Consider the following 16,354-nt stretch of genomic DNA (forward strand, 5'->3'; position numbering starts at 1 on the left):
GTTTAATTAGAGGGTGGGTTTCCACTGAGGGTGGGTTGGGACATCTTTTTCTGAGCCCTTCTTGTTGCCCTTTCTCTGATTCCTGTATACAATGAGGTGAAGAACTCCTCTACAATATACACTCACATTTCTATGATGTTCTGTCTAAGTTCACATGGCCAAGCAATCATGAATGAATCCTTTGAAACCATGAGCCAAAAATTTCTTTCCTTCTTTAGGTGGTTTCTGTCAAGTATTTTGTAATGAAAAGAGTAACTAATACAGAAAATGAAAAGAGTAACTAATACAGAAAATGGGTACCAGGGAAGTGTGCTTGTTATTAAAAATCAACCTCATGTCTTTGGAACTGATTTGTTAGAAGAATCTGGACATGTTTGTAGAAGTAGGATAGAAAAATTCTAGAATGCTATAATCAGAGTTCAGAAGGCCAAAATGCTGATGGAAATGTAGACAGCAAAAAATGGATTCATAAGATTTCAGATGGAACTTTTCTAGGAATTGAGCTAGAGTCCATCCACGTTAATCTTCTGGAAAATAATTTGTCTGCATTTTATATTCTGGGACTGAACATTACTCAATTAAAAAGTAAGTTGACTAAGGAGATTCCAAGGCAGTACAGCATTTAGGCTGGGTATAGTTATTGCTATTTTTAGTAAGATTTACAGCCTGAATTGAGAGCAAATACCTGAGAAGAAAGGTTTGAAAAACATTTAGTTGGCCCAGAAAAAGAACTTTAAGAGCTTTAAAAGGCTTCATTAAGCCACTAGAAAAAAGTCAATACTTTACACAGGGACAATACAAGGATGCACTGAAGGCATCTCAGGAACTGGCCAGCCCCCACTGATGGTAGGCTACAGGGTGCAAAAGGGTAGATTCATCTTACAGACTTTCTCTTATGAAGAGAGAATCATTAGGATACCTTGCTTGAACAAGACCACTTAGGAAGTTGTTTCTCCAGGACTTGTTTCACTGTGTGTAGTTGCCCAGGCTGCTACAGCCATAGTTCAAGGGGTCCTAGCTACTGATCAAGCTTGCAACATCCCTGAACATAATCTACATGACACTGGTTTTACAGGCACAGAGAATGTATGATCAGGAGGCTTCTATTCAGATTTCATGGGAAGGTCTGGGAGGGCAGATAATGTGTAGTGTTCCCTAAGAAGGCAATGTGTGAAACTTTGAGATTGAAGTCTATGCTCCAGTACAGACTCCATGAGGTTGGAGATGGCAGGAATGTAGACCATGTGTGAGGAAAAGCCACAGGCAATGAGTACAGCCAGATCAAGAGAGAGGCCCACAAACAGTAAAACCATCAAGTGGGACTAAGGCCAATGGAGCTCACATTATGCCACCACTGCGCACTCCATACCAAATAGGGAGTTAGTGTTTTCTCTGAGTCTCAGAAGAGACTTTGGACTTTGACCTTCGAACAATGCTGGAGCCCTTCTTTTTTTTTCAATTAATAAGTCTTTTTAATTGTGAAAATACCATACAGAAGGGTTACAATTACATGAGCAAGATAATGAGTACATTTCTTATCAGGCATTGTTGTCTCCTCCTTGGAGCCATTTTCAAAATGGATTAAATACGTTCTGCATTACACAATGGCCACGCAACTTTGGTGACCCAGGGTAGAATGTAATGGTTCAAATATGTTTCCTTATAGGTTCATATGTTGAACACCAGATGGTGGTTCTATTTTGAGAAGCTCTGGAAACTTTAGGAGATGAGGATTAATTAGAGGAAGTGGGTTGTGGAGCACTGGGTATTTAGAGGTATCTTTTCCATGGCCTTCTTTCTAGCTCTTTCTGCTTTCTGCCCACTATGGGGTAAAGAATTTCCTCTGACCCATGTTCCCACTTCATAGGATTCTGCCAAAGTGCCTGGAACCAAGCAATCATGATGGAACCTTCTGAAACCATGAACCAATATAAATTCTTCCTCCTCTATGCTCTTTCTGTCACAATGAGAAAGGTAATCACTGCCCTAAAGGTAATAAACTTCAGAAGCATGCTCACATTACTCAAGCAAAAATGCTACTTGTCTTTAGAATTCAAGAAAGCCTCTCAAGATGTGGACCTAAATACAACACCTCAAATGCCAGTTTTCTTCCTTTTCAACAGACCTGGGAAGAGAATGGACATGGCAAGCACATAACAGGTACTTTCCATCTGTGAGCAATGATAACCTTCACAGTGATTGGAAGTAGGTATTACCATTCCCATTTTATAGATAAGAAGCTCCAGTACAGAGAAGATTAAAATATTCACCTGAACTTTTGATGTAGGGACATGTTTGGTGATTGAAAAATGAAACCATTAAAATATCACCCAAAATTACAAAAGACTGTGCAAGACTAGTATTCTCCCACTGCACTTGACACTGTTACCACAAGCTGATAAAGGAGTGAGGGTCAGCAACTAGGGTGGGAGGAGGGTTAGTGGTGGTGTTAAGTCATGATGGGCTGAAATACTGAGATTGACTGAGCCTGGTAATTAGAAGTTAGGGATGCTTATTGTATAAAACTTTGTATTAAGATATTCTTACCTTTCCTCTTTTGATAGAGCTGTTTATATGCAACCTTATTAAAATAGCTTAATTAAAATATATGCTTCAAATATACGCCTCAAATATATGCCTAAAATATATGGACTGCTTTGGTTATCTAAACTTCCAAATACGGATGCTGGAATTTAAAAAGTCTATGACATTAAAGCCTATGGTCTATTACACCATAATTGCTAAAATCAACTGCCATTCTAATATGCCATAACAACTATCCCCTCATGACTGTACACATTTAAAAAGCCCAGTTTGGGTAAGAATTTTGAAAGGGGTGACATTGATCAAGACGCACTGTACTCATAAACTGCTTTGTTAAATGGCAAATCCTTTTTACAACTACTTAAAGATAATAAAATAAAATAAAAATTAAAAAATTCCCCAAACTCTCCCTGACAGTCTAAATGATTTACAGCATATTGACTGTAGTTGTTGTAATGAAAAAGCAATTGTCCAAGTTTTCCCTGGAGAATACTCTCGGTAACAACAATAATACATGCTCCTGGAAAGTCATGAGTTAGAAAATGAGAACCAAATGAACTCACAGCTGGAAAGAGTCAACAATAATTAATTGAACACTAGTCATTCTGCACAGACTATGTCTACATATCCTTGAGAGAATAAGCTCATTGAAGGGCAGAGGCCAATTATTTGGCTATGCTTAAAGAATTTTAACTTAACAATTATTTTAAATTAAAAAAAAAACAGCTTATTTGAGGACTAAGAGGCTATAATAGTTATCAATGCCATCACCTGAATTTCAATATTGTAACAAGTGTACTTGAAAAAAAAATCACCTAAGTTTACATTTCATTTTGGACAACAGCAGCAGAGAGGAAACAGTGTCATTAGAAGGAGTTTTATTCTGACTCACTGGCTAAGAAAATGGGAACAGTTTGAGATCTTCCGTGTTGTTTCATTTTAATGAGCAGTGAGCATTTTTCATGTCCTTATTAAATGGTTAATTGTTTCTCTCAGTCTCATTATCACTGCCAGAGTGTCCTCTCCATTGTTTCATGACCAAGATAATGCCTCTTCGTTTCAACAGAAGATCAGAAAGTCAAATCTCATCTCTCACATGTGGTTGTTAATAAAACTCACACAGTGCTACTCAAGGTGCCCATGGGGATTGCACAATTATTTATCTTTTCTTATGGTTTTCTAGAATTACTGTGATTGTATTTTCACAAAGTAAATGTATCTCTACCAATTAAAGCAGTGGTGGGTTAAGAATATTCATCAGAGTTGTGTGAAAGGATATTGTTCATAGGATTTTGATCAAAGCACCAAAATTAAACTGCTGTTATCATGCATTCAACTCAAGTGTTAAATTAAAATGCTCAGCAACTTTGGAGTTTATTTCAGCAGATGTTAACTATTTATGAAAATAAACATGGTACAGGACTTGCATTCATGATATGATTCTTTGTTACATTAAAAGTACTAAAAAATATAACCCTACTACAAAACTTTCCAGTTATAGTTTATGGTACATGACCAATTTGAATGACTGTTAATTCAGGTCAATTTAAATGTTCAGAAGCATAAAATTCTAATAAATCTTCTTTTGGTCTCTATCTGTTTATCTTATTTGCTTCACCCTTTTCTTGGGAGGCTACAAGACTAATAAAGTGCATTCATTAAAAAATCTGAGGCTACTAAATTGCATACAGTATAATCTTTCCTGCTGTTTAGTGGAAATTTCATTCTATCTATGATAATGCTGATAATGCCTGTAGTAGAAGTGACCAGCTGTACTTTCATGCCATTAGCTGTCATTTTGATGCTAAAATTTTAGCCTGCTGTGTGTGAGATGTGACTGAACATGCACAGTTCCCATCAAAGGTAATTTTCTGTGCAATGGTGTGTAAAATTTACCTCTAATTATGATAAGGTCACTGATGGGTCATTTATGATATACTCTCTGGAGGCAATAGTAGTACATAACTTTCTGAGTGATTCATCTGGAGGGATTGAATTGGTTTGATCATAACTCAATAGGAAATTAAACTCTCTTAGGAAATGATTCCTCAGCAATATTTGTGGTTTTAAAGGAATCCAGAGAGGAGTAGTATGCATATGGTGAAGGCTGTGGGATCAAGAAGACTTCAGATTGAATCCAGAATCTCTAGCCTTGGAAGATAATACACGATCTGATCTCTGACTCTGGCTTCCATTTTAAGGGATGTGTTCTCTCACTCCCTGGGTTTGGTACCACTGGCCTTTCCTGATCTTGGCACATGCCATGATCATCCTCTTCCTCCACATGCCTGACACTATTATTTTTCCACTTTCAAATCAGTGGGAATATACAATATCTAATGTCAAAACTATCTAAAGTTTCTTCTGAGAAGCCTGATGGGAGTCCTCTCTGTCAAGTACTCAGTTCCAGTGAATCACTGTTGTATCATCTTACTGATGTTAATGAAGTACTAATCACAGTTGAAATAATTTATTTACTGTTTGTTGTATAATTAAATTTACATATGCCCATGGGAGGTTAAATAAAATATACCGTAATTAGAATACCTACAATCTTGAAATTCTACCAGTATTAGCTCTTTGTTACTAGTATAATATTGCTTGATAAAATGGATTAAAAAGGACATCTTACTTAATAAATTAGGACTGCAAAACAGTATGAAAACAGAACTACTCATAAGAAATTTTAATGAAATAGTCACTGTCGTGATTTTTTTTTGTTTCACTGTTATCACCATAGCCCTCTATGAAAGAAGACTATGATAGTCACTTACACTTTAATTATTAGTATTTTTGGAAGAGAGTTTTTGATAGACTCTCTTCTTTAGAGGAATAAAAATTGATATAATAAATATTAAATTTATATTTATTTAAATTGATCATATTTTGTTTCCAATTCTCTCTCCCAGCAATTCTATTTAAGTATTAACTTTTCAAGTGGTTTTTGTTCAACTAAATATTTGTCAACAAATGACAAAGTACTGAAGGACTAGAAAATAAATCTCATACCCCTATCACTGATGCAAATCATAGCAACAACAATTCTTACCACAGGGTCCAGTCGTGGCCACAGTATGGCTGAACATTTCCAAGGTAAAATCCCAGAGATTGAGTGACCTCTACAAGATTGGAAAAGTCAAGACTTATGCTGTTGAACAGAACAGTTGTCATGATAATCTCATCAATAGCCCACACATCTTCTCCTTGGGAGGAATGATATGGCTGCCACCATCTGAACTGAATTCCAAACTGTCGTGCATCATCTGGTAACTCTACAGAGATTATTCTACAGGGAAAAAAAAAATTAAAATTCAGATTACCTCAAGGTCATCAAATGCAAGTATTTTAGTAAGATAGTATTTATTGCTCTGATATATAGTATTAAAAATACTTTTATCTGCATTAAATCCATCTACTGTCAACTAGAAAAACTTAGGGTTAGGCAATGATTCGAATGGTATAATGCTTGCCTAGCAAGCATGAGTTTAAACCACACACACACACACACACACACACACACACACACAAAACCCTTACAGTATGATGAGAGCCTCACTAACAAGTGTGAGACCCTAAGTTCAAACCCTAGTATTGCCAAAAAAACAAAAGGTTCTACTATTATCCATATTCTTTTTAGATGCTCAATTTCTTGTATGTCTCAATGTCTTCTAAACACATGAAAAATGGGATTGTGCTTTCATTCCACTGCTCTCAGTAAAATACAGTTGTTAGAGTAGGACTCATCAGGATGTGATGGGAGACTGTGGACAGTTTATTACACATTACAGTTGGGGGCTGGCTAGAGCCATGGCACTTCCTCATTCCTATACATTTAGCAGAGTACACATAGGTCACTTGCTGTGTCATGACAGCTACAACAAACCTGTATCTGACAAATGGGGAAGAAAATTAAGAATAATATCTAATTTCAAGGAGCAATTATTGTACGCAGCAGCAGGAACCATGCATTAATTGCCACTGCAACGACATCTGCTTGAAAGCTTCATAAATCACAGTACCATGCTGCTTACATCCTTATACAAAGTGAGATGTGAAACAAACAGCAAGTGGGACATTTGTCTCCATCAGTGCACAATTACACTCCAGGAGAGGTACTTGCAGTAAAGGCATGCTGAAGAGATTGAAGGCTTTTTTCTTTTTATTCTTTCTCTTAGTGAGCAAAGCAAAACTTCCTGGGCCAAATGACTAGTTGGATAACTACTTAGAAATGCAATGTCCAAGCATGAAATTCCTGGCCCATTACATTGATTTTCATATCTTTATTTTGTTAATTAAAAAAACACCATACCTACTATGATTTCTTATCTATTGAAAAATAGTGTCTATTTTCCTTTCAAATCATCTGTATATGGACAGACTGAATAGAAGAATATGACTAACACCACTGATTAAAAAACTGGCAGAAGTTTTTGTCATGTGAGAAAACATTTCTTTTCTCTTTTTTTTCTGTCATGGCGCTTGAATTATGGGCCTGGGTGCTGTCCCTCAGCTCTTTAGCTCAAGGCAAGTGCTTTACCACTTGAGCCACAGCACCATTTCTGGTTTTCAGTTGGTTAGTTGGAGATAAGAGTCTCGCGGACTTTTCCTGCCCAGGCTGGCTTTGAACCGTGATCCTCAGATCTCAGCCTCCTGAGTAGCTAGGATTACAGGCACTGGCACCTGGCTAACCACTTTCTTAAATAATAATAATAATTCATATACAAATTCAGAAATATAAACTTAAGAACTCATAAACTAGAAGGATTTAGTTAATACATTTATGCATTTAAAATTCTTCCATAATCTGCTGACTTTTCTACTAATGGAATTTATCAGAATAATAAAACTTACTTAAGTATTTTAGTAATTGTCACTTTATATTTTTCCAGAGATTTGCTTATTAAATAATTACTTGTATTTTTCATAATATATGGAAACAAAATAATTGAGCTGAACTCAATAATGCAAGGATCAGACACTGATTTAACAATTTAATTTGAGGAACACTATTATTAGAAAACTAATTTTCCTTTATGTCAGTAATTCTAAAATCAGTAAATATTCTCCAAGAACATAGTATAATTAGAAATAACTTAAAAATAGAATTTCCGGGCAAGTTTTAATGAGAACATTGTAGTGCATGCATGTGATAACAATGACCAATAGTTTCATTGTAAAGTAGTTATGACCTGAGTCAGGCTCTTACGTTGGAGTTCTTGTTCTGACTTATAATGTAGATAATTTTGCAAAAAGAAATATAGTTTATGCACCTCTTCATTATCATATGTGGAACTGGGATAATATTAGTCCTATGGCAAGGGCCCGAGGACTTTGCCTGTTTCTTTCTCTTGTGTCATTACCTAAACCCCACAAATCTTCACTGCATATAGTTTGATTATGAATATCACCCTGATAAGATGTTTATACAGAGAATAGGAGGCAAAATATCCTTTTCAAAGGTAAGCAGATTCTAAATGACAAAAGGTTTTAGAATCTGTACATTGTAACTTGAGGTGGAGATGGAAGTCTACTGATTTCTCTACTCTTCTGTATGTCAATGGGTCTGGTATGGATAGCAATGGGACCATTTGGAATTATCAAATAAGAAGCCAGAGACTTGGGTCAACATCTAGTTTCAGTCTTCCTTTGGTGGGTAAGTACTAAACAGACAGATTTGTTTGAAAAAATGTTTGATTAGTATATGTACCATGGGATTGGGTGACATGATGAAACCATGAGGAGATAAAATACAGTAATTCAAGGCATAAAATTCATCTAAGATTTGACTTAGTAATAATTTTAGAATATAAAAATCCCTATAATTAAGAGAAAATCTAGAGTGCTTTTTAATTTCAAAGGAAATATATTCTATATTAATAAAAGTATCAATTAGTTTGCAAGATAGTCTAGTCAGTTTCAATTAAATGACTTAATTATTAGATTTTAAATTTTATAAATAATAAGCAGACAGAGTTATTTGCAGAATGAAGCACAGACAAGCAAATTATGTACGTAGCTAACTAGTATATATAATTTGTAGATCACATTTTTTAACAACTTTGGCATAAAGGAACAATGTGAAACTTTCAGCAATTACAGGCAGAAATTTATACAGAAGGGAAGTGCAGCAAATAGCCCAAGGCATCAAGATATATTTAACTCATCTATGAAGGATTACTGTGGTTTGTATTATTTATCAAATGGAATATAATTTAGGATCTAGAGTATATGAAATTCTATTTCTGCCATGTCACTTTTTATTAATATTGGTGAGAGAAAAGAAGGAGGAAGAGCTTCACAGATGAGGGAAGTATAAGGAAAATCAAAGCATTTGGAGACCACTACTGGGGTCTCATTTTTAAAAGCTCTCCAGTCTGATCTTAATCTTTCAAGCTATGCACATACCTAATAATGAGAAGCCACCTTGGTCCTTCTCAGAAGAAAAATGTTGCTGTCAAATGACAGGCAAGATTAAACACACATTGGCAATAGAACATTAAATGTGTCATTATTTTTTATTTCAAAAAAGATTAATTAAACTTCATGATAGAGATTGATTACTTAAGTTTTGTAGTTGTCCATCCTTGTCAGGAAAAAAACCTGGTCTTTGAGTCAAGTTAACATGAAATGATAATATTTTCTTCATGATTTTAACATTATCACCTTGATTTTTATTTAATTTTCTGGTAATGTTCACTACAGAGAGTCTGTGAGACATATCTCTAAGATTCATTTATTCATACTTAGTGAAAAGTTGAGTTTAGCTTTGTATTTTTAGAGAGAGCATACTCAACACAGCTGGTACATTAAAAATTAAATGTATAAAATTTAGGTCATAATAGCTGTTAATGATTATTTCATTTGCTATGGAAATAAAATTTTGTGTTCATTTGTAAATAGATAAACATGGGGGTGGTCCTAAGCTAAACTGTAAAATATGCCAAGCGTGTTATCAGTGCCCCATTCTCTTGCATCTCAAACCCTGTGTTTTCTATGCAAGCCTTCTCTTCTCATATGTTCTATGATTAAAATCAACTTCCCAGAATGGAATGGTGTTAATTTCTATAGATCAGTGTGAATACAAACCATAATGAACTCTTATATTGTATTTTAATTTTAAACTTTCATTTTGAGATTTCTCATGTTCTTCTTCCATTGCTCTTTTTAAAGGAGTAGCTGAAAAACTAGCAGGAAAGAGTATCTTTAAATTCTATCATTAATGGTAGGGACTATCTACTGAAGGATGCTTTTCCCAAATGAAACAAATCTGACAATTGTTGCTAGGTCATGAAATGTATACACTAGAGGCAAATAGAAGTAGAATGAAGAAAATCTATCCTCACATATAATGGTGTGTGTGTGTGTGTGTGTGTGTGTGTGTGTGTGTGTGTTTGTGTCTCCTTGGGCTTTAACTCTGGACTTTAGGCATTGTCCCTGATCCTGTTTTTCCCACAAGACTAGCACTCTACCAATTAAGCCACAGATTTACTATTTACTTTGGGCTATTTTTTGGTGAGCTAATTGAAGATAAGAGTCTTAAGGCCTTTCTTGTCTGGGCTAGCTTTGAACCTCAGTCCTCAGCTCTCAAAAACTTGAATAGTGAGGATTACAGGTGTGAAACAGTGGCATCTGGTCCACACATACCACTTTTGTCAGGAAATCAATATATAATAGAAAAGTTCTTTTGCACTCACTACTTAATTTAGTGTCATATTTAAATCATATCTCAGAATATAAGATGCAGGAATAATTTTTTTAATTATCAAAAATCATTGGCTCCTTTATTTGCAATAACTAGTATATGTCTGAGACAAGCAGAAATGGTCAGATAAGTTGATGTTAGGTGAAATGAACCCCAAGATAAGGACTCAAATGTTTTTTTTTTTTCTTGCTATTGTTTCTAACATATTTATAAGATGATTTCTTTGTTGCTTTGTATGTCCCTCCCCCATGATAACCCTTGTTTTCACTGTATTTGATGTCGGCATAATTTGGGGAGGGGAAGGGAAAAAACAAATTGTTTAAATAGGGATACAGGTGGACTCATTGCAACAACGAGATGTACAAAATGCTATGTTGTAAAACGAACTTTACAACTTTGGCATGGGGGGGGTAAGGGGGGAGTGAGGAGTGGGGGGAGGAGGGGTAGGAGATGGGAAGGGATGGGAAGGGGAAACAGGAGGAGGCAACAATGCTTGGTAAGAAATGTACTCATTACCTTGCTCATGTACTTGTAACCCCTCTGTACAGTATTTTCACAATAAAAAAATAATTGGTTTATATACTGTTTTGTAGAATGGGAACTTCTTCATACAACTACTTAAAGATAATGAAAAAATAAAAAATCGTTGGGACAAACAGATGAAAGTGGTTCATTAGTTATTCATGACAAGACACATTGATCTTTGTCCATTCATCTCTCAGTAAAAAACAAAAACAAAAACAAAACAACAACCCAAAACACTTAAAAGTCTTACACCATTTGAACCATAATTTTCTCAGGAAAGAGATAGCATGTTTTTCCAAGTGCTTTTCAACATACCTAGGTTCATGATAGCTGAGATATGAATAGTGTTCCAGGAGTTTCCAAGTAATCCCATTATCATAGGAATAATGCAACAAAACTCCTTCACCAGGCTGGTCAGGGGCTTTGCATGTGCTCAGAACAGACTTGCTCCCCAGTCTCAGTGTGAACTGGAGAAACCTAGACATGAATTACCTATCATTAGTGCTTGAAGAAACATTTTTATTCACAAAAATAAACTTTGGTTTTAAAAGAAATTCAGAAAAAATATGTTAAATAAGTCAGGCTCAGAGAGACAAATAGTGCATATGATTTATCTCATATGTAGAAGCTAGCTTTAAAAATACAAACATGCAGGGGCTGGGAAGGTGGCTCAGTAGTAGAGCGCTTGCCTTGCATGCCTGAGGCCCTGGGTTCGATTCCTCAGCACCACATAAGCAAAAAGAAAAAAGTCGGAAGTGGCGCTGTGGCTCAAGTGGTAGAGCGCTAGCCTTGAGCTGAAGAGCTGAGGGACAGCGCCCAGGCCCAGAGTTCAGGCCCCACTACCGGACCCCCCCCCCAAAAAAAATACAAACATGCATGATAACCTATGCAGGACTTTATTCATTTATACACAAACTGACCAAAGGATGGTATAGTTAGGGGAGGAATCCAATGGTATTACTCCTCTGGACAACTTAAGTACTGTTTATTGAAATAAACCAGGAAGTGGAAATATATTTTAGAAGAGTGGGGCAATGAAGGAGTGCATGAATGGAGGAAGGGAAGGTGAGTAAATGCAGCTGTTTTAACCAATGCAAATTATGTAAAAACTAAACTACATAACTTAAGAATAGGGATGAGAAAGGGAAAATGGGGGCAAACAAGAAACATTGTACTCATAACCTAAGCTATAGAATTGTAACCTTATTGTATAACTACATGGTAATAATAATAATAATAACAATAAACTGTTTCTGGAACAAACAAAAATTTCAAACAAATTTCTAATGATGTATCCCAATCTGTAGGTTTCCATTCACCCTTCTTATTTAAGATGTTAGTAATTTCACTGTGAGAGGTATGAATATGGGTAGAAGATGAGGTCAATGTGCACATTTCATATAGAGAAATATCCATAAAATATAGCTCTATGTTCATACATATTTGTACACTAGATACTTGTGTACATACACTTAAAATGTCAATCACTCCTTTACTGCATTATTTATTAGGCACCGGGAGAAGATGGGGAGTAAATCTAATCAGCCTCTGCAAGCTGTCAAATAAATAAAACTACATAAATAATTAACTACTGCTTGGCTTAAGAACACAGTTGTGATGCGAATATCTCATATTTTTAAAAAATCTAGTCAGTCATTAGTATCTCAAAGTCATCTTCTAATTTATAAAAAATGAGAGCAAATTAACCCTAAATATACAGAACTCCCTTAAATACCAGTTAAAAACTAGAAAATGTGTAAATCAGGGAGAAAAAAAGGATACAAATTCAACAAAGATCCAAGATTAACATTCGTATCTGGTTTCTGCAATCTTGGCTTCACTCACCTGGATTGTGAGCTGTCCAGAAAAGATGTAATCAGCTGACGCCTTCCATCTTTGTTGAAAACTAGCGCCTTACCACTGGCTAAGACACCACAACCAAAGCTGACTTCAGCACCACGGATAGAGTAAAAGTTATGGTAAGAGGAGAGCCTGGAACTGCCAAAGCTTTCAGAAATAAACATGGGGAATGTCTGGGATGCCATCTCACATGCTGGTCCAGAAAATCCAGGGTCACATCTGAAAGAAATACATGAAATCAAAGTTAAGCCACTGGGCCTCTCTGAGATTCCTCAATCTACATTGAGAAAGAGAAAGTCTAGAGGCTAGGATTTGATTAAACTGTAAATGAAGCTCATTAGTCTTTGTAAAGTACTGGATCTGAAAACATGATAAGGTCTAATTGACTGTAAACATTCCAGAATGGTCTTTGCACAGCCCTGCTATAAAAAAGCTTATGATTAAGACAATAATTCAATATTCTCCTTCCACTACTGCCACCAATTTATCTAAAATGTATCTATAGTCTACATGTAGCAACTAAGCTCATTGAAAGTATATGCATTTACTTTTATTCTTCAAACTTACATATTTCTAAGAGAAGCAACACAAATACCTTTAATAAAATATCTAGAAAAAGCTTTCTTAAAGAAGGTAAAATATGTATTATGTAGTAATTATTTGGATATTTTTGGTGAGAAGTCTATTTTCAAGTATTTCAGACCAACATTGGCCCTTTAAAGGGAATTTGTACTCTGAACTACAGAAAGTTCCATAGCAAAATGATGTTGTTTTTCTATGAGCATGCAAATTAGCAGTGCTTCAAGAAAAGCCTAAGCTATGTGTGTCTCCACCTCCAACAATCCACTGCTCTGAAAATGCGTTGTGTTTATGTTAGCTGACTAGAATAAATGCAGAACTCTCCAAGTCTCCCCTCATCACAGCTGGATTGGTAACTGAATACCAGAAATATATTCTATTTTAAGAAATCTATTTATCAGGAATTAACTTCGAATTCTTTTTTTTTTTTTGTACTACACTATTTTTTTTCTCACTACATTTATAGTGTTAGAAAGACAATGTCTGTTTTGGATGAGGGACCTCACAGAAGCATTCAAACTTCCTGAAGTCTGAAATAAATCTTTTATGAAACAAGTATACCAATGAAATGATATTTTGGCATGATTCAGAAGATTTTTCTTTACTAGTGTTACTAAAACTTGAGTCTATGCTGGGCTTCTATAGGATCCATGAAATGTGTGAATGTGTTTATTGTCAAATTTTATGTGCATTGGGTTTTCTTGGAGAGAAGGCTCTCCACTGGACAAGTAGAAACTTCCATCATAATGTATATTTTTACCTTTGTTCTTAGAGGAAACCTATTCTAGATATCTGATTAGAAATATCTTAATTGGGTTGTTTCTTTTATAAATTCATGATCATTGTAATGAATAAAATTATACACATATTCTTTTACAAAGGTTTTAGTTGTAAGTATGCATATCATGGATGCATTTAAATAAACTGCTGGCACTGGCTGAAGGTTATAGTGCTGAATTACTGTTTTAATCATAAGGTTTTTTTTAGTTGCAGTTTTCATCAGTTTATCAAAGAAAATGTGTGTTACAATTCTAAGACTTCATGCTACTAGTGTAGCATGAAGTCTGAGGATTGTCTTCTTAGTGTCTTACGAAAACTTAGGAGTTGGGTGTTGATGGCTCAAGCCTGTAATACTAGCTATTTAGGAGTCTGAGATCTGAGGACCAGGGTTTGAAGTCAGCCTAGGCAGAAAAGTCCATGAGACTCTTACCTCCAGCTAACCAAATAGGAAAGAAAGTAAGAAGTAGAGCTGTGGTTCTAAGGGACAGCACCCAGGCCCTGAGTTCAAGCACCTCTCCCCATTCTGGCACACATGTGCACACGCATGAATGCACAGACACACAACACATAAACCCAAACATTAGGGAAGGAAGAAGGAAAGGAATATAATATTTACTGAACATATAAATGAGCCTTAAAACAACCTATTTTGCATGTTATCTTGTGTATATAGTCAGCCTTTGAGTAGTCAAACCATTTCCAAAAAAGGTTAAGAAAAATCAGCTAAATTGGATACTTCTTAAAGTCAGAAAACTGAATGTAGTTTACCATGACAACAAATTGGAATTTGTATTCCCGATGAGACTATCTAGCACCAGAGTGCATTTCAGGATAAGTGTGTTTTTATGCATCTTAAATATGTCTTCTTGGGACTAGTGATTGGGAAAAATTGGTGACTATTTAGAGATGAAACACATTTAGTCAATTTTAATATACTGGTTCTAGAAGTTCATTATTTTAAATAAAGAACTATGCATTTAGGGTAAAATGCAGAAAAGAATGAATTTCATTTGTATCAAACAAAAACAAAGCAAAACAAAAAGTCCTTGTGGCTTTTGTTTTCTGGCAAAATAGGGTTATAAGCAATGAAATGATGTTCCCCTGACCTTCAAACCCCAGTGATTAATCCACCTACTCATAAATATAGCCTGCTATTCACCATGTATATCAGGAAAAAACCTGCCAGGGTTAGGACATATTGGGTGACACTTCTGAAGGAAATGCTTTGATGTTCTCTCTCTTCATTAGCATCTCTAACTGGGTTGTTAGGCTTATCAGGTTAGTGAACTGGAAGTTTAAAAATTGAGGCTTGGGATTGTAGATAGGTAAGAAAATGTTAGGGAGCAGAAGTGGGTGGGATCCTGGTATCAGATATGGTAATAACAAAAGGCAAAATATGTGTGTGTGTGTGTGTGTGTGTGTGTTGGAAGCTGCAGAGGCTCTCAAATTCAAGAAGCTGCTTCTAAGAAATAACTAGCATTGATTGGATATACATTTCTTTTCTATGCTGTCTTGTTCATACTCAATAAAACATATTACTGGAAAAAAGAAGTGGCCAAATGTTTAGCTCACTTACAAATAGACAAAGGCAATAAATATTACATAAAACCTTGTTAGAAGAGAGAAAAATTAATTTCCAACTGAAAGTTATAGAAACTATTCTGTAAAAGTTTAAAGGCTACAATTATCAGGATGATTCATGGTGTCAAAAGAACAGTATCCAAAAGCCTAATGGTATTATTCACACTTATTTTAATATTATTTGAAATGCACTATAGTGGATGAACAGCAGACAAAGACAACAACTTGAGAAAAAATGTCAATGATTCATGTAATTGATGTATCCATATTTTGGCAGTAAGAATATTATCAAAAAGCATGGAGATATATGCTTGCTTTGAAACATAAACAGAAACTTCTAAATTCTTCACGTTCTTTAGAAAACATTTTCATTGTGCAGAATAATCTTTGTTAATTAAATTCATTAAAATATATTTTAAAAAACTAACCTTTTTAATCTCAGTGCTTACAAGTGTGTGTCTCATGGGTATAATTTCTAAATGATCAATTTCAAAGCCCTTTTAGAAGTTTTCTATTCATTAGTTAATTACTCAATTTGTTTTTGTTTGGAGCTATTGAAAACTTATTTTTGTAACAAAGATTGCCTGTTGGTTCAGGAATTCCCAGGATATTTGATTATTATGTGTTAATACAGTAATGACATAATGAATGTGATTATCCATTCTTGGTGTACATTTAAGATAACTGACTAGTGGTAAATTAGACATAACACAAATAACATTAAATTTCAGAGGTGGAGGAAGAGATAGGGAAACCGGGCAAAAAGTGTACAACATTTCAACC

General features: G+C 35.1%; 1 protein-coding gene across 2 annotated transcripts in view; it reads right to left on the reverse strand.

Moving 5' to 3' along the window:
* The window catches only part of Reln (reelin), a 452,156-nt gene that overhangs the window by 133,610 nt on the left and 302,192 nt on the right, over nt 1–16,354 (reverse strand). For both annotated transcript variants that reach the window (XM_042684785.1, XM_042684786.1), the window contains exons 18-20: nt 12,617–12,850; nt 11,087–11,248; nt 5,594–5,830 (exon numbers count right to left, since the gene is read on the reverse strand). In XM_042684785.1, coding sequence (XP_042540719.1) covers nt 5,594–5,830; nt 11,087–11,248; nt 12,617–12,850 — 633 coding nt within the window. The remainder of the gene's footprint in view (nt 1–5,593; nt 5,831–11,086; nt 11,249–12,616; nt 12,851–16,354) is intronic.

Source organism: Dipodomys spectabilis, unplaced genomic scaffold (genome assembly GCF_019054845.1).
Source record: "Dipodomys spectabilis isolate Male_0828 unplaced genomic scaffold, ASM1905484v1 ptg000089l, whole genome shotgun sequence".
Lineage (NCBI taxonomy): Eukaryota > Metazoa > Chordata > Mammalia > Rodentia > Heteromyidae > Dipodomys > Dipodomys spectabilis.